Source organism: Panulirus ornatus, chromosome 2 (assembly GCF_036320965.1).
Source record: "Panulirus ornatus isolate Po-2019 chromosome 2, ASM3632096v1, whole genome shotgun sequence".
Classification (NCBI taxonomy): Eukaryota; Metazoa; Arthropoda; class Malacostraca; order Decapoda; family Palinuridae; genus Panulirus; species Panulirus ornatus.
In genome coordinates, this window is record NC_092225.1 from 22,744,411 (window position 1) to 22,769,970 (window position 25,560).

The 25,560-nt window shown below is 37.7% G+C and overlaps 2 protein-coding genes across 7 annotated transcripts in view; both read left to right on the forward strand.

The window, feature by feature from the left end:
- The window catches only part of LOC139754161 (uncharacterized), a 448,889-nt gene extending 440,926 nt beyond the window's left edge, over positions 1–7,963 (forward strand). For all 5 annotated transcript variants that reach the window (XR_011713842.1, XM_071671339.1, XM_071671349.1 and 2 more), the window contains one exon: positions 227–7,963. Coding sequence is in view for 1 of the 5 variants with exons in the window: in XM_071671349.1 (XP_071527450.1) it covers positions 227–246 (20 nt within the window). In the remaining 4 variants the exon portion in view is untranslated. The remainder of the gene's footprint in view (positions 1–226) is intronic.
- Positions 7,964–11,267: 3,304 nt separating this feature from the next.
- LOC139754177 (ubiquitin carboxyl-terminal hydrolase MINDY-3 homolog) overlaps positions 11,268–25,560 on the forward strand; it is a 38,870-nt gene continuing 24,577 nt past the window's right edge. For both annotated transcript variants that reach the window (XM_071671369.1, XM_071671379.1), the window contains exons 1-2: positions 11,268–11,485; positions 14,890–15,023. In XM_071671369.1, coding sequence (XP_071527470.1) covers positions 11,383–11,485; positions 14,890–15,023 — 237 coding nt within the window. In that variant the 5' untranslated portion in view covers positions 11,268–11,382. The remainder of the gene's footprint in view (positions 11,486–14,889; positions 15,024–25,560) is intronic.

Genomic DNA, 25,560 nt, shown 5'->3' on the forward strand with positions numbered 1-25,560 from the left:
GGGAGTACAGTTTCATCAAAGAACTTCTCACTCCAAAGGAGTTTACATTTCCCTGCTACTGTAGGTAGTACAACCTTGGGCTGCAGGAGCCTTTAGAAAGGTCCTGGGTAACATCAAAACTCTTTTGCAGAAATTGGTCCTGAGGTAAAATATGTATATGATAATTTTTTGTCTTCCATTATTCATCTTTCTTATGACAAATACTACATATAATTCCTTTTCTCAGGGACTGGTGTAATGGCATAACAAGATTGATAAGCAAGCAACACAGGAATGACATGGAGTAGACACAACTTGATGATGAGATGCAACGACAGTGAGTCACAAACACTAGAAACACTGAGTTTAAAGACAGTGCAACAGAGTGACTTTTATGTTACCTTCCATTAACTTGAGTCAACTGTGTACAGCACTCAGTGTTTACATTACAACATTAAGAATGTGGTGTGTATAGTATGAAAAATATCACTTTCCAGCCAGTGCTGAGCCAGAGAATAACAGGGCTTGTGAAAGGTACATATCGTGTGACCCAACACACAGTCAGCCACGTTATAAGACATTTTTTCCAGTGCTTTTAAAACAACAATGCACAAAGCCTTTTCCGTTTCACAATAAGAACTTAATTCATTTAAATGGATCTATTATGCTTTGCTATTAGTCCATGGAACAGATGGTTTATAGCATAAAGCTGTGTAATGAAAGTACCTAACACCTGTTGTTCAAAGGAGATACTTTGGACTTTAAATATGTGGCTGACCAGAAGAGAGCCTTATGTTATTATGGTACTGTACATTGCACATATCCACCAAGCATGGATAATGGCTTATAGATTTGTCACTATAGGTGACTATTGGTTCTTGCTGCATGTTACAGCCCTGCATCTCTCTTTGCTGATGTTTACCATGGACTAATGTATTTTGGTTTCTGATGGATGTACAGTAAATTTGGAAATTATTATATGCCTTATAGTGTTGGGTTGCTAAACTAGATTAATTGCAAATCATATGTGATGTGCCAGAGAAATGCATTTCATAATGTTAAGCCTCTGTAGGTACAGGTGTTTTGCTACATGTAAGACACAAAGCAGAATATAAGACAGTATCAACTCACTATGGTAATTGCTTCATTTTTTATAGTAATACTATTATGTACCACAAGGATCAGATCCATTTTCCCAACCTAAGTTAATAATGGTTGATAAAAAGACTTTTCTCAACATAATTTAGTGTTGATTCTTTTGTAAGCAATGATCTCTAGAGACAGAATCCAAAGAGACTATGTAAGATAGTTTTATGCCTCTGAAATTGTCAAAACATTCTTCCATTCCTGAATGGAAGTAAAAGGAAAAATATTTTATTTAACATTTTCATGGCAAAGTTTAGACATTTGTAGATTTCTATAAACCTTTACCAATGATATGATACCAATCTAAATGATGGTGTTATATTAACTGTGTGTGTACTCCTAATTTAAATGGAGAAATTGTATAGAAAAATCTTTCAGTACTGCTTTTATATACATATTTCCTATATTTGCCCACACACGAGTGAAGGGCAAAATCTGTTAGTTGATATTTATATATATATATGGATGTATTGAAGTCTCCTCATTGAAAACTAAGGCTGGTTGATTGATCTATTTCTATCTTTATGAAGTAATGATTACATGTTGCAATATGTCAGAATTTCCAGTTTGACGTTTGTCGACAATGTTGTCATAAATAATTTCGTCTTTTCAGGGTTTGTATAATAAATCCAAGTATATTAAAAAAATCTTAAACCCTTCTTAAGTTTATGAAAAATATCATGTCAAAACTGTATATATTAACCAACTACAAAAGCTTATGAAACAATGTAAATAGTAGCAGTGGCATTAAAAGCAGCATAAGCAAAGAAGTTGGTCATGGTGAAAGTTCTTCTCCGCTGGAGACACTTGAATCAAAACATTAGTTAAAAGTTGCCCAAGATTCAAGTACCTGCAAGATTTCAGATTCCAAATGATATGTCTAATTGTTACAGATCTTGGCATTAGCAAAATGAATTAGCTGCTCAGCTATGTAAAATTCCATTCTTATCCATCTATTTCCCATACTCCTACGGCTCTAAAAGTCTTTTTTACCAAATTTAATTTCAGTGAAATTTATGCCTGGAAAGTTTCTAATTTTGTGTGATAGTAAAAATATCTGGAGCTGTTAATTCCACATGAGACTTACCTTTACCACTACAAAAAGTTTTCTAATCTAAAAAATCTCTGTAGATCTGGGACTTAAGTGCAGGTAAGAAAGAAATCAGCACATAATTACTGAAAATAGGAAACTTTCAAGTATAGTATGTGCATAACTAAAGAGAAAAGCCAACTGATTGTAAGTCACATATTCAGATATGTGTTTCTTGGTACAATTAATAATTAGCAATTCTGTATGTAGATCAAATTTCATTTATATTCTTACATATTGCAAAGCATGTATCTTATGAAAAGATTGGTTATAAGAAGTTACATGTATCCAGTAAGTTCTTATATTGTCTTCGAATGTGAAACTTCAGGTAATACTGCAATGATATGTAACATAAAATGTGAATGGTTCACATGATACCTTATTGAAAACACTGAGTGATTATGAAAAGTAAAGACTTAAATGGACTCTTGTAATAATCAAAAGCTAAATGTTTTACAGCATTTCCTCCAAATATATTTTAAGTCAAGGACTTTTGTGAGGACAAAATTAAGTATTAATGGGTTTTGAATCTCAAATGATTCTTGGAAATTAAGCAGTTTCAAAAATTTGTATAACTCATTTTCCATTTTAAAATTCATGAATAATAGTACTAATAAGATTATAAGCTCAACTTTCATTATGTTGTATTGGGATAGATCTAGATATACTTTTATACAGAAACAGTATGATCCAAAGAATCTCTTGAGTTAATTGATCGTTTTTGTTGCTACAATGTACATTCCATTACTTTAATGTTCAAAGAAAAATATGTTCAGTCACTGTAGTGTACAAGATCCTTTGAATGTTTCTTGTAATTTGATATAACATTTATGACTGAAATATCAAGACTGTAATGATTTCTTATATGAAGAGAATCATATTTCTCAGATCTTTTCCACGCTAACTTTCCTTTTTGCTCAAGAAATTTCAGGTCCTCAATGATCTAATTTCATTGTAAATTTTTCATGCATCTGAAGAACTTGCAGAGTTTGGATTTGATTTATGTAATTATACGACTCTTTGACTTTTTAGACTGAATCTCCATATATTTTTTTATGAATTTAACATGCTTGACAAACAAAAGAATCACAAAAGTTTTACAATATTAAACAGATGATTTTTATCTAGTATGAGCATATAGATACATATGTACTTATGTGGACTCTCTTCTAGTCCTAATTATTGGCTCTTTTTATATGCAGTCTGTAACTATTGGTCCCTGTGTGAACCTCTTTCAGTATACAAAGCATTGGTTTTCTATGATTATGTAAAAAAAATAGTTTTAGATATTGTTTCAGTCTTAGTAATTATGTATCTTAATATCACTAAATCATCTTCAGGAACATAATTTACTTTTCTGTTAGATATTATGAAATATGTGAATCTCTTGACTACTTCATGGAACAAGATTTATTGTTTATGTAGCAATTAGTGTTTGAAGTATGTCTTCAGATAAATTTTCAGTTACATACCATGATTTTTACATAGTAGTTATTGAATCTCTCAGATAGACTGAGAACTTCAAGATTCCATGATCTACAGAGATCCACAGATATTTATGGCTTTAATCTGATATGAGAGTGATCTAAGTGGAAACATAAGGGATGCATGCTCTTGCATTTGCAGCAGATTACACTCACATAGTTTGGGTTGTGTAATTTGAAATAAGGGTTGTAATATTTCTCTCTGGTAATACAAATAAAAAGAAAAAGTAGAGAACTCAGATAAGTAAAATGTTCACTGCAAGATTCCTACATCTATTTTGCCTGAAGATGTGCATGCCTCAGATTTCCCTTGGCTTAGTGTACTGTCATATATCTACAGATATGTATCCTCCATTGACAGAGTTTTTTAGTTCTTACAAAAATTCATAACCTTCCTTTCAGTACTATATACTACATGAAATTTTAACAAATATCATGAAAAAGTGGAATCTGTAATAATTCAGGTACTGTATGTGTTAGATTCTGGAATTCTGTAAGGGTTATTGATCAATGCAAGAACTTGTGCAGCACATATCTGAGAAAGGCTTAAGAATTACACACTTAAGAAGTTGTGAAAAGTGTTTATTGAACACTAACTGTAAAGTATAACTGATTATAACTATTTTGGGATTCTTTATCATAGATTTATGGAAGCAGTGATATAGTGTTACGAATTTATAAGTGTAAATCTTTATAGTCTACATGCTTTAAAAATGTTAGTGAGTGGAAATGGATGCAAGTTTGGAGTGATATTGGAATTGCACATGTATGTATTTAAGAGATGGTTTTTGATCATGTGCTTGCCTTAAAAATATTTATACACAAGAACACTGCATTTCCAGCAAATATCAATAGAACATAGATTTTGCCAATTCTTGACTGCAAGGTGACAAAAGTACTTTATTTCATGGCATATTGCTCAAACATCGTATGATTACTGTTGGTAAGAAATGAGCATGCAGTTTATATATCACACAATTCATCAGCACAAAATATTTTCATATTGTCCTAAGGAAAGATTTAAGATTTTTGTCTTCTCAAAATTCTTATGTAAACACTAAAGATTGGAATTACCCTTTTTACTCTCTATGAAATCTTTATCGTATTGTCCAAATAACTAACAAAAGGTGGAATTTAAGCTCAAACCTAATTTAGGATTTTATATTTTGTATACATTTTTTGTAATCTTTTTGCAATGTTTTCTTGCTACATATTAAGCATATAGAGCAAAGAATAATATCCTTCATTGAGGTTTACTATTTGTGAAATTTGCAAAATTTATGTTACACTGAATATTTGTCATTTGCAGAAAACTGCACAACAAGTTTTTATATTGTTAGATATGAGGTAATATTTTATCAGGCAGGTTTATATATCAAGACAATGAATTAGAAATACAAACCAAGTTGAAATTTGTTGTTGGTGATTCAGAAGTTGTGTCAACTGCCCATACAGAAGCTTTTGTTGTCCCTTGATGATGTCTGTGCTACAGAGCTGCATAATTTGGCATAAGTTAGGTGTAGTCTGCTCTGTTATGTGAGTGTATATAACATTTCCAGGATAGCATTCAGGTGCAGATACAACACCTTCCTTATCATGCTGTATATTGCAGGTGTTTTGTATGTTATATACTATGTTAATATTAATACTATTTAGAAGAAAAGAAAAATAATTATGGCCTTAATGTACGGCCTTCCAGTTCGAACAGGGAACTCTGGTCAACTTAGTACTTTGATGCAGAATGCTTCAGATGCCGAATGAAAAGACTGTGGACATTCCTGGTAGACCAATAGTAAATTACAGCGAGGAGGATTATAACTAATATACTCTAGATTATGAGGCAGCTTCAGAAAGGGCCAATGATATCCCAAAATTTTGCACTGGTGCATGTAGCTAGAGATAGAGTAGGGTGTTCCTCTGATTATAATATCCTACAATGCCTGGAGTGATACAAATATAATCATAACTGTTAAATTTTCCTGAGTCTTTATCTCTGTTACATTAAATTGTTAGTTTTGTAACAAAACTAAGAGTTTGCTATTCACCGTGATGGTTAGACAATCAGGGAGGAATATGAATAGAATAAGGAAAGCTTGGTTATGAGGTTAGAACTCCTGTGATCTTAGAATCACTTAAACAAATGGATTATTATTATTTTTATTCATTATTATTATTATTATTATTATTATTATTATTGTTATTATTATTATTGTCATTAATACTATTAATATTATTATTATTATTATTATTATTATTATTATTATTATTATTATTATTATTATTACTTTATGAATAGTATTGGCAATTATCAGCATGATTTTACTAGTCATATTAATATTGAAGATGATGATAAGTGACCACTTATCATGAGAAAGAGTATCGTGACTACATCATATATTGCATCTAGACAAGACTCCTATTCATCGTAAGGCACAGAACTCAATGCACTTTAAGACAGACACAGTGCCAAACTAAAATCCTCTAATTTATTTTGAGAATATCACCGAGCCAAACAACCCAATCTAATACATTTGTACTAGGTTAAACATAACTCATGTTGGTAATAGTTTCTGAAGCAGTAAAAGTTCTCTAAAAGTACTCATTAATTCAAAGATAAAATTTTGAAACTACAATACACCTGAAGACCTTGACTCACTCAAGGACAAGTCAGGTCATTACTGGTAGGGAACATGATAATACTTTGGTACTGTGTCTTTCTTTATGTAGACAGGATTCTCCTCTAGATGTTTTATATGATCTACTGTTGACCTAGAAAGGAGAAACACCAGGTTTAAGAAACACAAGGATATTGATTCCTGCTCTGTGACTTCTAGAGTATAGAAGTGTGAAAATCTATAGCTGCCTAATTTACCAGTGGTGATCACGTAGTATTTACAACGTTCTCTCTTCATAGAATGAATAACAACTGCTGTAAATCCTATCTAAATCTTAGAAGTATGACACCACAGAATGTACAAAAAAGATAGAAATGATTATCAAGCTGATGTTCCTCTGCTAGTGCTCCAGCTTCACCTACGTTCTATGGACTGGTGGTGGAATAGTGCTACCAGAACCTGCTCTCTGCTACTCATCAGTTATGAAAGAAAGCCAAGGCAGGGCTAGCCTCTGAAAATGTTCTCCACTTCACCTTAAAACTGAACAACTTGAAAACCATTCTTCAAGTGTTGGACAAGCGTAATATAAGTACATATGTAGGAGGCAACTTCCATTCAACTTGTAATAACTAAGGCTCCACTACCAGTGGGCTGACAACACTCAAATATTTCCTCCTTATCATCCAACATTTTACATTTCCCACATTTGTAATATTTAACTCTCTGTGTACACTCCTAGTTGTACTATATCATGTGCTGTACATGAATGTACTTCTTGTAGCTTAGATGTCAACAGTCCAGTATTACCATTGTTTGTGAGCCCTGTCTTTGGAACGAACTGTCATTTACTCCAGGTGTTGACAAATCCACATCATAAGATATCAATATACAGTACAGTAAAATAAAGTAATTAGTTAAATTATAGGTCATAAATCACACACAAAATAGGCATCCAATGGCAGGTCTGAACCATTTTTAAACTTGACCGGCGTTAGTTTTTGTAAACCTCATTAATATTTCATATGCTTTCCACTTTTCTACTTATTAAGGATACTTTTTTGGTATGCTGTATGAAAATTTATTTACAAACATTTTTATACCAAAAAAAAATTAGAGAAATGCAATGTGGGCCCTCATAGAGGATTGGTTTAGGGCTATGTTCCCAAACACACTTAGGTCACTTAGATGCTCAGAATGCATGTACTACAAGCTTATGTACTCAGCTGATAATCTCCTAGCTATGTTCACTCTACACTTTATGATGAATGTGTATACTTTGTGGATAAATTATTACCATGTTTAAAAAAGTGCAAATGTGAACAGGTCACCAAATGGGTTAAGTACATGGGTTGGTAGTATAATTGCACTGATTTGTGTGTTACGGATCTATGCCTTAGAGTGTCTTCTGTTCTGAGAACGAGTGCCTGTTAAACCTCAATGTACCGTATATCACTACAGAATACAAATATGTAAGGCGGTGTATTCATGAACTCTGATGGTTTGATCGACAATTAGTTGTTGTTGTATTGCCATGAATGGTTATGATTTTAAAGATATTTATGTACAAATAATTTAAGTTTTTATGTGGCGAGGTGGTGCTATGTGTGTATGGCGATGTATTATATGAAGCCAATAAAATGTGAGGTCTCTTGGAGGTTTACTTATCAATAAAACAAATCCATGCTACAAAGTAGCTTCAATCAGTGTTCCAGAAAGATTATTCAAACAAATGAATCACTACAAATACACAACACCACCACATTTCCTCACCTGTGCTCCCAACTAATGGACATGGCTAGCTTCTCGTGTGGTGTAAAGATTCATACATGGGTTTGTTGTGGTAGGAAAGTAAGTAATCTATACAAATTAGTACTGAATGGAGAATATTGTTACAAGTTATTCCCACAGAAAACTGTGAGATCATTAAGCCATATAACATGGAATTTTTCAACAAGATATCAGAAACTGATCCCAAACATTGATATAAAATTAGTATCAATATTAGTAGAACTTACTGCTCTAATCAAATACTTTTGTAAAAACATGCACATCCCTACATATTTCATAGTTTTTTTTAAGTAGATAATTTCAATGGTATTTGTTTAGAACATGAGATTTTCAAAACTCACACTTACCTAAGTGTTACTCTTATAAGAATTAGATCTGCAATAGTGTTGAAAAAATTTGTAGACCCAGTTGTAATACAAAGTGGTCTAATATATACAAATCATTTATGAAGCAACTAGGCAGGTGCTGCAGCAGCATAATTCATTTTTTGATATGTAGCTGCTGATATTTCATTCATTTGGTTGATATCAATTTTCTGGTTACAAGCCATAAAAAGCAGAAAATATTTGTCTTATCAGAATGCTTACCTGAAAAAAAACAATATATGATTCATCCTTCAACCATCTGATTACCCATCAATTTTTCCTTCAGACTCAGTGTGGTTAACCTGTTTAATTTTTTTTTTTTATAAGTTATGGAGTACTATCTATCTGTATCTCTGGTGCCTGTTTCAAGTGGAACTCCCTCAAAGGGGTGGCCATGGCAATAGTGTCCATAACTAGTGAACTCCAGTGAGGCTTCTTAGCCTTTAGTGCTTCAACCTTAACAGGTCACTGATAGGGGTCAACTCAAGTGCAATATATGCAGTGCTGTGCCATTATTATAATTTCTCATGATTGTTGTCATCTCAAAGGTTTGTAGTGATTTCCAATGATCTAAGGAATCCCAACCCACTCATTCTGACATGTTGATTGCCATCTAAGTCTCTTGGCTTTACAACACTCCTTTACTGGACACCTAACACACAAAATACATTAAGGGTTAAGGAACATTAGGCATTATCACACCTGGTGAACTTAAAGGGACAAAAATCCCAGAGAAGTATCAAAATAGTATGACATCATTCTTCTGAATCATTGAAAAGATAAAATCTAGAATAAGTGCTAAGTTTCATGTGGTAGTTCCACATAAGTGAACAAGCCATATACTATATCATCAAATGATTAACTAATTCAATGCAAAACGAGACACAGGAGCGATGAGAAAACTCTAGATTTTGATAACATTATACATGACATAAAATACAGTGAATGCAAGTGAATGAGGCTATTTCCTTATTTTTTCTTACCGCTACCTCCCTAAAGCGGAAAACGGCGATCAAGCATGAATATAGAGAATATCATTTACAGACATTAGTTTTACCACAGAGTGATTGCCAATGGGGTATTTGGGTTAGGTCCTCTCCTTCATTTTTTCGAACTTCATGAACTCGCAGCCAAGAACCCTCCAGTAAGCCCTCTAAATTTATTTCATCTCTAAAAGAATCCATTTCTCCCATGAACAAATCGGTAAATCTTAGTTTTATTCTTCCGCCACCTTGAGTTGTACGTGCTTTTTGCCCAAATCCCATGAAGTGAGGAATAAAAAAACAGTTTACATTATTGTTAAAGCTAGTTTGAATAATGATAATGAGGTTATGTGGCCGATTAACGAAATGAATTTTTTTTTTTATTGAGAACTATTAATCACTCGTGTATACACATACGACTGTCAAAGTTTTTTGTTTTAAGATGTATTGATAGATTTAGGGAAAGAAAATCTATATAAACTAAAGATATGCTATCCTGTTACTATATTGTACTATAACGTCGCAAATTGTCATTTAATAGAAAAAACCGGACATGGTTTTACCCATCTGAATGGGTTAAATGGGTTTGTTAAAGGGTAGTTACTGCGATGATAAGTAACTGTTTTATCTCTCCCGAGCAACTTCTACTAACATAGCATCTAAATATTTCTACTCCTTAAGACCCATTCTTCCGTTCACCTTTCAGAAATCTATATATTCATAACTTATTGACCTCGTATTCCCCTAAATCCCTTGCAACATTATGATATCCAGAAAATCCATCTTATATCGTCCTTCTCGTCTTTTCCACCAGCTCTAGCTGGTTTTCTTCGCTGGATGGTTAAGCTGTTATGGAACAGGAATTCTGATGTTTGGCATTGTTAACTCCATTATAGTTTTACGTGGGCTTAGAACTGCATCACAAGGATATGTTGGAAATGATGGTTTATACATAAGTCAGGCGTTTAGGTCAAATGTTTTTCCACGACTTTGAGGACAGAAGGGAGCAAAATGGTTGACGATGACTCATAAATTTGAATGCTGAATTGAACATATGTTTTGCCAGTCTGAGTTAGGCTGGAGACTAATTCTCCTCATTGATTTTCCTCTATATCCTTTATTGGCATAAAAAAAAGATCTGGGTACGGAAGGCAAAACATTTTTTCACCAGGGTGAGGGCGTCCTGCTTGGCCATGACCTGCTAATTTAAATTGAAGCACAGCGCCATTTTCTGTGTACAAAGGGGTAACTTTTCTCTTCGGTTTTGTTAATTGGTTGTCCTTTTGACTCGAGCCCAGCAATCGTTAACATCTTTTAAGAATACATTGTCTCTTTAGAAATAAAAAACATCATGTATCTTTAAGGAGCATATTCATATCACTACTAATTGTCCTTCCTTAGTCAAGAACATGATATGATGGGCACATGTCTTTAAAACATCTAGAAAGTCCAGTGGTCGTGTCGCATTACTCCTTTGACGGTATAATGACCGTTTCGCAGTCGAAAGCCGTCATATAATCATATCTACCGAAATCCCTCGTGATACTGATGCTAAATAAGCTAAACTGAACCTCTAAGTCTATCAAATATTGATTTTTGCTGATATAAATATTAGTGACAAACATTAATGAAGGTATGTTCAAGAACATATTTGCGATTTAGAAAAATCAAATATAAAAATAAAACCATTTCAGCTTTATTCCGACAGTAAAAAATGGCAAAAGAAAATTTTATAGTCATCAGAATATATAAGAAATGATTAGTTGTTATAATACAAAATAAATGTTTGACAGATTGAGTTTGTTGTGGATCGTATTGTTTACCTCAGTCGTGGTGGGTCGAGTGGGTTAGGCTGGAGGCGGCCAATATCTTGGCTCTAGCCAATGAAAAATACTGTCTGCTTGACTTTTCAGCGAGGTAAATTACTTTATAATGACGGAAGGCTCGTCACATGGGTCTGCATCCATCCAGGAGGTGTCACAGCTGGTGTGGGGACCAAACATTCGGCCGGAACTTTTTGCAAGGTGGTCACAAGGTGGGTTGACGAACGTAGCCCTTTGCAATTTCATTTTGAGGAAGGATATTGACCTAAAGCAACACTGTATTCCTGATTCATATGTTTGTAGAAGGTATGAGAGTATGATATCGTTCATGGGAAAGGTATGAGAGTATGATATTGTTCATGGGTAAGGTTGTTTGGTGGTTTGGACCCTAGGCCTCTGGTCTGAGGGTCATGAAGGCCGTCATCGTCCAATTATGTCCACCAATCGGAAATTTTTTGACACTTTTTATTCAATGTTCAGAGTAATTCTAAGACCACATACACACTCTCGATGCACATTTGGCTTGTGTCAGTAGTAATATAAGAGTATGAGATAGTTCCACATAATGTGTTCTACGAGTTTATCTGTATTGATTTCAATTAATGTCCAGAGCCATATTATCGTATGACCATCGACGGAAATCAATTAATTGATCTTAGAAGAAGAATGTTATAGTTATAGAGACAACTCAAAGCTGGGAAGGGCAGTGAGAATGTAAGGGAATTTAGGATAAGATAACTTGAAATGGAAAATTGTTTTTCAAAAATCAGTGGAACCTCAGAAAACCTCCAGAAATTTAGATTTGTAAAAAGGGAATTTAGATGAAACTTATACTCTTTAGAAATTACTTTGGCGAGGATGCATTGTTTAGAGCTTTATTATTCATCCTACAGCAACATGTGTCATATGCTGGTGGGAAGGGTTATGATGATCTGGGACAATTTTTGCATCAAAGTGAAACTTTTCTTAAAATCAATAGAACATGATGAAGCCGCACCAAATTTCGTCAAGCATGATGAATTCGCTGTATTTTTGATTCTATAAAGGAATGTGAATTATGTTATTTGCATTGTTGCTGGAATTGGTGAAAGCCCCCTTTAGCTTTGCACTGAAATTACCATTAGGAAATGACTACTTATATTCTAGATGCATAGTTGCATTAAATTGTTTGTTGTGATTACAAAAATGCTTATAAAGGACTCATCTGTCATATCTTTTGTACTGAATGATATTAAGTGAAGTGATAATAGCATGTCTTTGTCTTAGCTACGTCTCTTCCTTGTATATCAACTGACTGTTCTAAGTCTCCTGTCTCATTCCTCTGTCTGCCCTGATGACATGACCATTATTCGAAAGTGCTCATGGGACTTACCGTCTTTCATCTTCCTTGAGGTTATCAGCAAATATATATTTCTTTCTTTCATTCATACATATTTACCATTTCCTATGCATTACTTATGACAGTTAGAGAATGGGTGTGAGCAGATGCAGCCTTTTTTTCTTAGTTCCTGGCACTACCTCACTAACGCTGGGAACATTCACCTACAGTCTCAAGCTATCATGTGCAATACACCAGAACCACAGCTCCCTATCCACATCCAGGCCCCACAGACCTTTCTGTGGTTTACCCCCAGACGTTTCACATGCTCTGGTTCAGTCCATTGATAGCACGTTGACCCTAGTATACCACATCATTCCATATCACTCTATTCCTTGTATGCCTCTTACCCGTACGTATGTTTAGGCCCCAATCGCTCAAAATCTTTTTTACTCCATCCTTCCACCTCCACTTTGGTCTTCCGCTACTCCTTTTTTCTCAACTTCTGATGCATATATCCTCTTTATCAACCTTTTCTCACATATTCTGTCCATATGTCCAAATCATTTCAACAACCCCTCTTCTGCTTTCTCAACCACACTCTTTTTATTTCCACACATCTCTCTTAACCCTTTCATCACTTACTCGATCAAACCACCTAACACTACATACTGCCCATATGTATTTCATTTCCAACACATCCACCCTCCATACAACCCTATCTATAGCCCAGGTTTCGTAACCATATAACATTGTTGTAACCACTATTCCTTCAAACATACCCATTTTTGCTCTCCGAGATAATGTTCTCTCCTTCCACACATTTTTCATTGCTCCCAGAACTTTTGCCCCTGCCCCATCTCGTGACTCACTTCCACTTCCATTGTTCTATTTGCTGGTAAGTCCACTCACAGATATCAAAGACACTTCACTTCCTCCATTTTTTCTCCATTCAAACTTATTTCCCAATTGACTTGTCCCTCAACTCTTCTGAACCTCATAACCTTGTGTGTGTGTGTGTGTGTGTGTGTGTGTGTGTGTGTGTGTGTGTGTAACATGGAGTGATGTGGTATACTGGATTGATGTGCTCTCATTGGACTGAATCAGGAAATATACAGTGTCTGGGTTAAACCATGAAAAGTCTGTGAGTTCTGGTTGTGGATAGGAAACTGTGGTTTCACTACGTTACACATCACAGCTAGAGAATGGACGTGAGCAGATGTGGCCTTTCTTCATTTGTTCCTAGTGGTACCTTGCTAATGCAGGAGACAATGATCAAACATGAAAAAACTATGTTCATCAGTAATGACTTAGACTGTACATATCAGATTTTCAAAGCTTAAATATTTTTGTTTCACACATCAGAAAAGATTTTTGTAAGAATCTCTAAAATTGCAGCAACCATTCTTGTATATATAAAGTGGATTGATACACAAATGAAGAGGTGCAATGAAAAACGATGATTACCGTTTGATCTGCTTTCGTCTACATGGTGTAGCTGTAGTGATAGTATTCTGAGATTTTTTAAGTGTTCTGATTTGAAAGTTCATGAAATTATTCTTTCAATGTATTTTCTTGAAGCTTAGTTAAGAGATGTTACTTGTTGTTTCAGCCAGGTATCAGAAACCCAACATCTCATGAATAATTAAGTTAACTTATAGATAGTTGCTTTGATTATTCTAAGTACCAATTTGCTCTTGTATAGAAGACTGCATTAACATATGGGTCAGTTTTCACTCTGCTTGCCAACATTCATTCGAAAGAAGTCCAAGCTCCAAGCTATCACAGATTGACCTTGGAACTTGACTCATTTTCTTTATGCCGTAATGCTGGTTCTCTCCTACTGGTTGCTTGTATGCTCCACCATTAGCTAGGTCCTCCACACTCAGCAAGCCACTGTGTCACATGGCTTCCTGGTAACAATTGACAATTGAAGACTGGGCCAAAGTGATATCTGTTTCTTTCCCTTCACAGTTTTGGCTTTGGAACTCTTTATCCTCTCTTGTGTTTCATAAGAGCTGTGACCTGTCCCTTTTTAAAAGACTGGTTTTCCAAGTTTTCAAAAGAATCTTGGATTACTCTTTTCTCTTTTTATCAATTTCTTTTACCTTCTTTATGTTTCACCTAAGTCCTGGCCTTTATAAGAACTGCTATTAGTGACTGGAGCCTTTGTATTGAAAATAGAGAAAAAAAATTGATAGAGTCCGTATTTTGTTTATATTTTCATGTTACAAGATGAACAGTTCTTTGGTTTATCCTTTCTTGAAATTTATAATTCTCTACTTTTTGTATTTTCAGGTTTCATATTCAGTGAAGATGAAAGAACTGCATTGATCCAGACTAGTGGAGGGCCATGTGCTGTCATTGCTCCTGTGCAGGCCTTCCTTCTGAAAAATCTTATTTCTAAGCATCAGTTATCGCAACTCAGGGAGGCAAGTATGATTTCAATAACCTGCTCCTGTTGAGTTACCCTTTTCTAATGGAGTACTATGAAATCAAATGCAGCTTGATTTGGAAAGAAATAATTTGTATAAGGAAAATGATAATGTTTTCTAGGCTTCCATAAAATAGTTTATATGATTTACTTAGATAGTACAGAATCTTGAGGCTTACAAAATAGTATGTCCTACCAGACCAGTGGTAGCAGTCCTTTGTCTTCTTCACCAAGCAAGGTTAAGATTTTGATGAGTAACCTTTCCAGGATAGAATTACCAGAACAATGAGTACTGCACAAAAAGCAAGAAAAGGTGATTCTGCAATTCATTTTATGATGAGCACCCTTTTGCTACATTTGCGGACGTCTTTGTTATATTGCTGTTATTTGGGTGATTATAAAAGAAATGAACTTCTGTGGTGTAGTTAGTTCTTGACTGTAACACAGGCCACCCAGGGCCGAGCGCATAGGTTCAAATCCTGGTTACGGCAGTTGGTTCACAGTTATATATATATATCCCTGGGGATAGGGGAGAAAGAATACTTCCCATGTATTCCTTGCGTGTTGTAGAAGGCGACTAAAAGGGGAGGGAGCGGGTGGCTGGAATCCTCCTCTCTCTTTTTTTTTTTAATTTTCCAAAAGAAGGAACAGAGAAGGGGGCCAGGTGAGGATATTCCCTCAAAGGCCCAGCCCTCTGTTCTTAACGCTAACTCGCTAATGCGGGAAATGGCGAACAGTTTGAAAGAAAGAAAGATATATATATATATATATATTTATTTATATTTTTTTTTATTATACTTTGTCGCTGTCTCCCGCGTTTGCGAGGTAGCGCAAGGAAACAGACGAAAGAAATGGCCCAACCCCCCCCCCATACACATGTATATACATACGTCCACACACGCAAATATACATACCTACACAGCTTTCCATGGTTTACCCCAGACGCTTTACATGCCTTGATTCAATCCACTGACAGCACGTCAACCCCGGTATACCACATCGCTCCAATTCACTCTATTCCTTGCCCTCCTTTCACCCTTCTGCATGTTCAGGCCCCGATCACACAAAATCTTTTTCACTCCATCTTTCCACCTCCAATTTGGTCTCCCTCTTCTCCTCGTTCCCTCCACCTCCGACACATATATCCTCTTGGTCAATCTTTCCTCACATATTCTCTCCATGTGCCCAAACCACTTCAAAACACCCTCTTCTGCTCTCTCAACCACGCTCTTTTTATTTCCACACATCTCTCTTACCCTTACGTTACTCACTCGATCAAACCACCTCACACCACACATTGTCCTCAAACATCTCATTTCCAGCACATCCATCCTCCTGCGCACAACTCTATCCATAGCCTACGCCTCGCAACCATACAACATTGTTGGAACCACTATTCCTTCAAACATACCCATTTTTGCTTTCCGAGATAATGTTCTCGACTTCCACACATCCTTCAAGACCCCCAGAATTTTCGCCCCCTCCCCCACCCTATGATCCACTTCCGCTTCCATGGTTCCATCCGCTGCCAGATCCACTCCCAGATATCTAAAACACTTCACTTCCTCCAGTTTTTCTCCATTCAAACTCACCTCCCAATTGACTTGACCCTCAACCCTACTGTACCTAATAACCTTGCTCTTATTCACTTTTACTCAACTTTCTTCTTCCACACACTTTACCAAACTCAGTCACCAGCTTCTGCAGTTTCTCACATGAATCAGCCACCAGCGCTGTATCATCAGCGAACAACAACTGACTCACTTCCCAAGCTCTCTCATCCCCAACAGACTTCATACTTGCCCCTCTTTCCAAAACTCTTGCATTTACCTCCCTAACAACCCCATCCATAAACAAATTAAACAACCATGGAGACATCACACACCCCTGCCACAAACCTATATTTAGTGAGAACCAATCTTTTTCCTCTCTTCCTACACGTACACATGCCTTACATCCTCGATAAAAACTTTTCATTGCTTCTAACAACTTTCCTCCCACACCATATATTCTTAATACCTTCCACAGAGCATCTCTATCAACTCTATCATATGCCTTCTCCAGATCCATAAATGCTACATACAAATCCATTTGCTTTTCTAAGTATTTCTCACGTACATTCTTCAAAGCAAACACCTGATCCACATATCCTCTACCAATTCTGAAACCACACTGCTCTTCCCCAATCTGATGCTCTGTACATGCCTTCACCCTCTCAATCAATACCCTCCCATATAATTTACCAGGAGTGAGTATTTTGAAGGTTTATTGAATGTCTTTGATGATAGAGTGGCAGATATAGGGTGTTTTGGTCGAGGTGGTGTGCAAAGTGAGAGGGTTAGGGAAAATGATTTGGTAAACAGAGAAGAGGTAGTGAAAGCTTTGCGGAAGATGAAAGCCGGCAAGGCAGCAGGTTTGGATGGTAATGCAGTGGAATTTATTAAAAAAGGGGGTGACTGTATTGTTGACTGGTTGGTAAGGTTATTTAATGTATGTATGACTCATGGTGAGGTGCCTGAGGATTGGCGGAATGCATGCATAGTGCCATTGTACAAAGGCAAAGGGGATAAGAGTGAGTGCTCAAATTACAGAGGTATATATATATATATATATATATATATATATATATTTATTTATTTATTATTTATTTTGCTTTGTCGCTGTCTCCCGCGTTAGCGAGGGTAGCGCAAGGAAACAGACGAAAGAATGGCCCAACCCGCCCACATACACATGTATATACATACATGTCCACCCATGCACAATATACATACCTATACATCTCAATGTACACATATATATACACACACAGACATATACATATATACACGTACATAATTCATACTGTCTGCCTTTATTTGTTCCCATCGCCACCTCGCCACACATGGAATAACAACCCCCTCCCCCCTCATGTGTGCAAGGTAGCGCTAGGAAAAACACCAAAGGCCCCATTTGTTCACACTCAGTCTCTAGCTGTCATGTGATAATGCACCGAAACCACAGCTCCCTTTCCACATCCAGGCCCCACACACTGTGCATGGTTTATATATATATATATATATATATATATATATATATATGTATATATATATATATATATATATATATATATATATATCTTTTCTTCTTTCAAACTATTCGCAATTTCCCGCGTTAGCGAGGGTAGCGTTAAGAACAGAGGACTGGGCCTTTGAGGGAATATCCTCACCTGGCCCCCTTCTCTGTTCCTTCTTTTGGAAAATCAAAAAAAAACGAGAGGGGAGGATTTCCAGCCCCCCGCTCCCTCCCCTTTTAGTCGCCTTCTACGACACGCAGGGAATACGTGGGAAGTATTCTTTCTCCCCATCCCCAGGGATATATATATATATATATATATATATATATATATATATATTTATATATATATATATATATATATATTTATTTATATTTTTTTTTATTATACTTTGTCGCAGTCTCCCGCGTTTGCGAGGTAGCGCAAGGAAACAGACGAAAGAAATGGCCCCCCCCCCTACACATGTATATACATACGTCCACACACGCAAATATACATACCTACACAGCTTTCCATGGTTTACCCCAGACGCTTCACATGCCTTGATTCAATCCACTGACAGCACGTCAACCCCGGTATACCACATCGCTCCAATTCACTCTATTCCTTGCCCTCCTTTCACCCTCCTGCATGTTCAGGCCCCGATCACACAAAATCTTTTTCACTCCATCTTTCCACCTCCAATTTGGTCTCCCTCTTCTCCTCGTTCCCTCCACCTCCGACACATATATCCTCTTGGTCAATCTTTCCTCACTCATTCTCTCCATGTGCCCAAACCACTTCAAAACACCCTCTTCTGCTCTCTCAACCACGCTCTTTTTATTTCCACACATCTCTCTTACCCTTACGTTACTTACTCGATCAGACCATCTCACACCACACGTTGTCCTCAAACATCTCATTTCCAGCACATCCATCCTCCTGCGCACAACTCTATCCATAGCCCACGCCTCGCAACCATACAACATTGTTGGAACCACTATTCCTTCAAACATACCCATTTTTGCTTTCCGAGATAATGTTCTCGACTTCCACACATCCTTCAAGATCCCCAGAATTTTCGCCCCCTCCCCCACCCTATGATCCACTTCCGCTTCCATGGTTCCATCCGCTGCCAGATCCACTCCCAGATATCTAAAACACTTCACTTCCTCCAGTTTTTCTCCATTCAAACTCACCTCCCAACCCAATAACCTTGCTCTTATTCACATTTACTCTTAACTTTCTTCTTCCACACACTTTACCAAACTCAGTCACCAGCTTCTGCAGTTTCTCACATGAATCAGCCACCAGCGCTGTATCATCAGCGAACAACAACTGACTCACTTCCCAAGCTCTCTCATCCCCAACAGACTTCATACTTGCCCCTCTTTCCAAAACTCTTGCATTTACCTCCCTAACAACCCCATCCATAAACAAATTAAACAACCATGGAGACATCACACACCCCTGCCGCAAACCTACATTTACTGAGAACCAATCACTTTCCTCTCTTCCTACACGTACACATGCCTTACATCCTCGATAAAAACTTTTCATTGCTTCTAACAACTTTCCTCCCACACCATATATTCTTAATACCTTTCACAGAGCATCTCTATCAACTCTATCATATGCCTTCTCCAGATCCATAAATGCTACATACAAATCCATTTGCTTTTCTAAGTATTTCTCACATACATTCTTCAAAGCAAACACCTGATCCACACATCCTCTACCACTTCTGAAACCACACTGCTCTTCCCCAATCTGATGCTCTGTACATGCCTTCACCCTCTAAATCAATACCCTCCCATATAATTTACCAGTAGTGGTGATGTGAGAAGGAGACGGAGTGAGTATTTTGAAGGTTTGTTGAATGTGTTTGATGATAGAGTGGCAGATATAGGGTGTTTTGGTCGAGGTGGTGTGCAAAGTGAGAGGGTTAGGGAAAATGATTTGGTAAACAGAGAAGAGGTAGTGAAAGCTTTGCGGAAGATGAAAGCCGGCAAGGCAGCAGGTTTGGATGGTAATGCAGTGGAATTTATTAAAAAAGGGGGTGACTGTATTGTTGACTGGTTGGTAAGGTTATTTAATGTATGTATGACTCATGGTGAGGTGCCTGAGGATTGGCGGAATGCATGCATAGTGCCATTGTACAAAGGCAAAGGGGATAAGAGTGAGTGCTCAAATTACAGAGGTATATATATATATATATATATATATATATATATATATTTATTTATTTATTATTTATTTTGCTTTGTCGCTGTCTCCCGCGTTAGCGAGGTAGCGCAAGGAAACAGACGAAAGAATGGCCCAACCCGCCCACATACACATGTATATACATACATGTCCACCCATGCACAATATACATACCTATACATCTCAATGTACACATATATATACACACACAGACATATACATATATACACGTACATAATTCATACTGTCTGCCTTTATTTGTTCCCATCGCCACCTCGCCACACATGGAATAACAACCCCCTCCCCCCTCATGTGTGCAAGGTAGCGCTAGGAAAAACACCAAAGGCCCCATTTGTTCACACTCAGTCTCTAGCTGTCATGTGATAATGCACCGAAACCACAGCTCCCTTTCCACATCCAGGCCCCACACACTGTGCATGGTTTATATATATATATATATATATATATATATATATATATGTATATATATATATATATATATATATATATATATATATCTTTTCTTCTTTCAAACTATTCGCAATTTCCCGCGTTAGCGAGGTAGCGTTAAGAACAGAGGACTGGGCCTTTGAGGGAATATCCTCACCTGGCCCCCTTCTCTGTTCCTTCTTTTGGAAAATCAAAAAAAAACGAGAGGGGAGGATTTCCAGCCCCCCGCTCCCTCCCCTTTTAGTCGCCTTCTACGACACGCAGGGAATACGTGGGAAGTATTCTTTCTCCCCATCCCCAGGGATATATATATATATATATATATATATATATATATATATATTTATATATATATATATATATATATATATATATATATTTTTTTTTTTTTTCTTTGTTGCTGTCTCCCGCATTTGTGAAGTAGCGCAAGGAAACAGACGAAAGAAATGGCCCAACCCACCCCTTTACACATGTATATACATACACGTCCACACACGCAAATATACATACCTACACAGCTTTCCATGGTTTACCCCAGACGCTTCACATGCCCTGATTCAATCCAATGACAGCACGTCAACCCCGGTATACCACATCGATCCAATTCACTCTATTCCTTGCCCTCCTTTCACCCTCCTGCATGTTCAGGCCCCGATCACACAAAATCTTTTTCACTCCATCTTTCCACCTCCAATTTGGTCTCCCACTTCTCCTCGTTCCCTCCACCTCCGACACATATATCCTCTTCGTCAATCTTTCCTCACTCATTCTCTCCATGTGCCCAAACCATTTCAAAACACCCTCTTCTGCTCTCTCAACCACGCTCTTTTTATTTCCACACATCTCTCTTACCCTTACGTTACTTACTCGATCAAACCACCTCTCACCACACATTGTCCTCAAACATCTCATTTCCAGCACATCCACCCTCCTGCGCACAACTCTATCCATAGCCCACGCCTCGCAACCATACAACATTGTTGGAACCACTATTCCTTCAAACATACCCATTTTTGCTTTCCGAAATAATGTTCTCGACTTCCACACATTCTTCAAGGCTCCCAGGATTTTCGCACCCTCCCCCACCCTATGATCCACTTCCGCTTCCATGGTTCCATCCGCTGCCAGATCCACTCCCAGATGTCTAAAACACTACTTCCTCCAGTTTTTCTCCATTCAAACTTACCTCCCAATTGACTTGACCCTCAACCCTACTGTACCTAATAACCTTGCTCTTATTCACATTTACTCTTAACTTTCTTTCACACACTTTACCAACCCCAGTCACCAGCTTCTGCAGTTTCTCACATGAATCAGCCACCAGCTCTGTATCATCAGCGAACAATAACTGACTCACTTCCCAAGCTCTCTCATCCCCAACAGACTTCATACTTGCCCCTCTTTCCAAAACTCTTGCATTCACCTCCCTAACAACCCCATTCATAAACAAATTAAACAACCATGGAGACATCACACACCCCTGCCGCAAACCTACATTCACTGAGAACCAATCACTTTCCTCTCTTCCTACACGTACACATGCCTTACATCCTCGATAAAAACTTTTCACTGCTTCTAACAACTTGCCTCCCACACCATATATTCTTAATACCTTCCACAGAGCATCTCTATCAACTCTATCATATGCCTTCTCCAGATCCATAAATGCTACATACAAATCCTTTTGCTTTTCTAAGTATTTCTCACATACATTCTTCAAAGCAAACACCTGATCCACATATCCTCTACCACTTCTGAAACCACACTGCTCTTCCCCAATCTGATGCTCTGTACATGCCTTCACCCTCTCAATCAATACCCTCCCATATAATTTACCAGGAATACTCAACAAACTTATACCTCTGTAATTTGAGCACTCACTCTTATCCCCTTTGCCTTTGTACAGTGGCACTATGCACGCATTCCTCCAATCCTCAGGCACCTTACCATGAGTCATACATACATTAAATAACCTTACCAACCAGTCAACAATAGTCACCCCCTTTTTTAATAAATTCCACTGCAATACCATCCAAACCTGCTGCCTTGCCGGCTTTCTTCTTCTGCAAAGCTTTTACTACCTCTTCTCTGTTTACCAAATCATATATATATATATATATATATATATATATATATATATATATATATATATATATATATATATATTTTTTTTTTTTTTTTCTTTTTTTTGCTTTGTCGCTGTCTCCCGCGTTTGCGAGGTAGCGCAAGGAAACAGACGAAGGAAATGGCCCAACCACCCCCATACACATGTATATACATACGTCCACACACGCAAATATACATACCTACACAGCTTTCCATGGTTTACCCCAGACGCTTCACATGCCTTGATTCAATCCACTGACAGCACGTCAACCCCGGTACACCACATCACTCCAATTCACTCTATTCCTTGCCCTCCTTTCACCCTCCTGCATGTTCAGGCCCCGATCACACAAAATCTTTTTCACTCCATCTTTCCACCTCCAATTTGGTCTCCCTCTTCTCCTCGTTCCCTCCACCTCCGACACATATATTCTCTTGGTCAATCTTTCCTCACTCATTCTCTCCATGTGCCCGAACCATTTCAAAACACCCTCTTCTGCTCTCTCAACCACGCTCTTTTTATTTCCACACATCTCTCTTACCCTTCCGTTACTTACTCGATCAAACCACCTCACAGCACACATTGTCCTCAAACATCTCATTTCCAGCACATCCACCCTCCTGCACACAACTCTATCCATAGCCCACACCTCGCAGCCATACAACATTGTTGGGACCACTATTCCTTCAAACATACCCATTTTTGCTTTCCGAGATAATGTTCTCGACTTCCACACATTCTTCAAGGCTCCCAGGATTTTCGCCCCCTCCCCCACCCTATGTTCCAATTCCGCTTCCATGGTTCCATCCGCTGCCAGATCCACTCCCAGATATCTAAAACACTTTACTTCCTCCAGTTTTTCTCCATTCAAACTTACCTCCCAATTGACTTGACCCTCAACCCTACTGTACTTAATAACCTTGCTCTTATTAACATTTACTCTTAACTTTCTTCTTTCACACACTTTACCAAACTCAGTCACCAGCTTCTGCAGTTTCTCACATGAATCAGCCACCAGTGCTGTATCATCAGCGAACAGCAACTGACTCACTTCCCAAGCTCTCTCATCCACAACAGATTGCACACTTGCCCCTCTTTCCAAAACTCTTGCATTCACCTCCCTAACAACTCCATCCATAAACAAATTAAACAACCATGGAGACATCTATATATATGTATATATATATAAGTATCTCTCATACTATTCGCCATTTCATGCATTAGCGAGGTAACGTTAAGAACAGAGGACTGGGCCTTTCAGGGAATATCCTCACCTGGCTCCCTTCTCTGTTCCTTCTTTTGGAAAATTAAAAAAAGAAAAAATGAGAGGGGAGGATTTCCAGCCCCCCACTCCCTTCCCTTTTAGTTGCCTTCTACGACACGCAGGGAATACGCGGGAAGTATTCTTTCTCCCCTACCCCCAGGAATAAAAGGTCATTCTGCAATTCATTTATATATATATATATATATATATATATATATATATATATATATATATATATATATATATATATATATATATATATATATATATCCCTGGGGATAGGGGAGAAAGAATACTTCCCACGTATTCCCTGCGTTTCGTAGAAGGCGACTAAAAGGGGAGGGAGCGGGTGGCTGGAAATCCTCCCCTCTCGTTTTTTTTTTTAATTTTCCAAAAGAAGGAACAGAGAAGGACAATATGTGGTGTGAGGTGGTTTGATCGAGTAAGTAACGTAAGGGTAAGAGAGATATGTGGAAATAAAAAGAGCGTGGTTGAGAGAGCAGAAGAGGGTGTTTTGAAATGGTATGGTCACATGGAGAGAATGAGTGAGGAAAGATTGACCGAGAGGATATATGTGTCGGAGGTGGAGGGAACGAGGAGAAGTGGGAGACCAAATTGGGGGTGGAAAGATGGAGTGAAGGAGATTTTGAGTGATCTGGGCCTGAACCTGCAGGAGGGTGAAAGGCGTGCAAGGAATAGAGTGAATTGGAACTATGTGGTATACCGGGGTTGACGTGCTGTCAATGGATTGAACCAGGGCATGTGAAGCGTCTGGGGTAAACCATGGAAAGTTGTGTGGGGCCTGGATGTGGAAAGGGAGCTGTGGTTTCGGTGCATTATTATATGACAGCTAGAGACTTAGTGTGAACGAATGGGGCCTTTGTTGTCTTTCCTAGCGCTACCTCACACACATGAGGGGGGAGGGGGTTGTTATTCCATGTGTGGCGGGGTGGCGATGGGAATGAATAAAGGCAGACAGTATGAATTATGTACATGTGTATATATGTATATGTCTGTGTGTGAGATGTTTTTTTTTTTTTTTTTTTTTTATACTTTGTCGCTGTCTCCCGCGTTTGCGAGGTAGCGCAAGGAAACAGACGAAAGAAATGGCCCAACCCCCCCCCCCATACACATGTACATACACACGTCCACACACGCAAATATACATACCTACACAGCTTTCCATGGTTTACCCCAGACGCTTCACATGCCTTGCTTCAATCCACTGACAGCACGTCAACCCCTGTATACCACATGACTCCAATTCACTCTATTTCTTGCCCTCCTTTCACCCTCCTGCATGTTCAGGCCCCGATCACACAAAATCTTTTTCACTCCATCTTTCCACCTCCAATTTGGTCTCCCTCTTCTCCTCGTTCCCTCCACCTCCGACACATATATCCTCTTGGTCAATCTCTCCTCACTCATTCTCTCCATGTGCCCAAACCATTTCAAAACACCCTCTTCTGCTCTCTCGA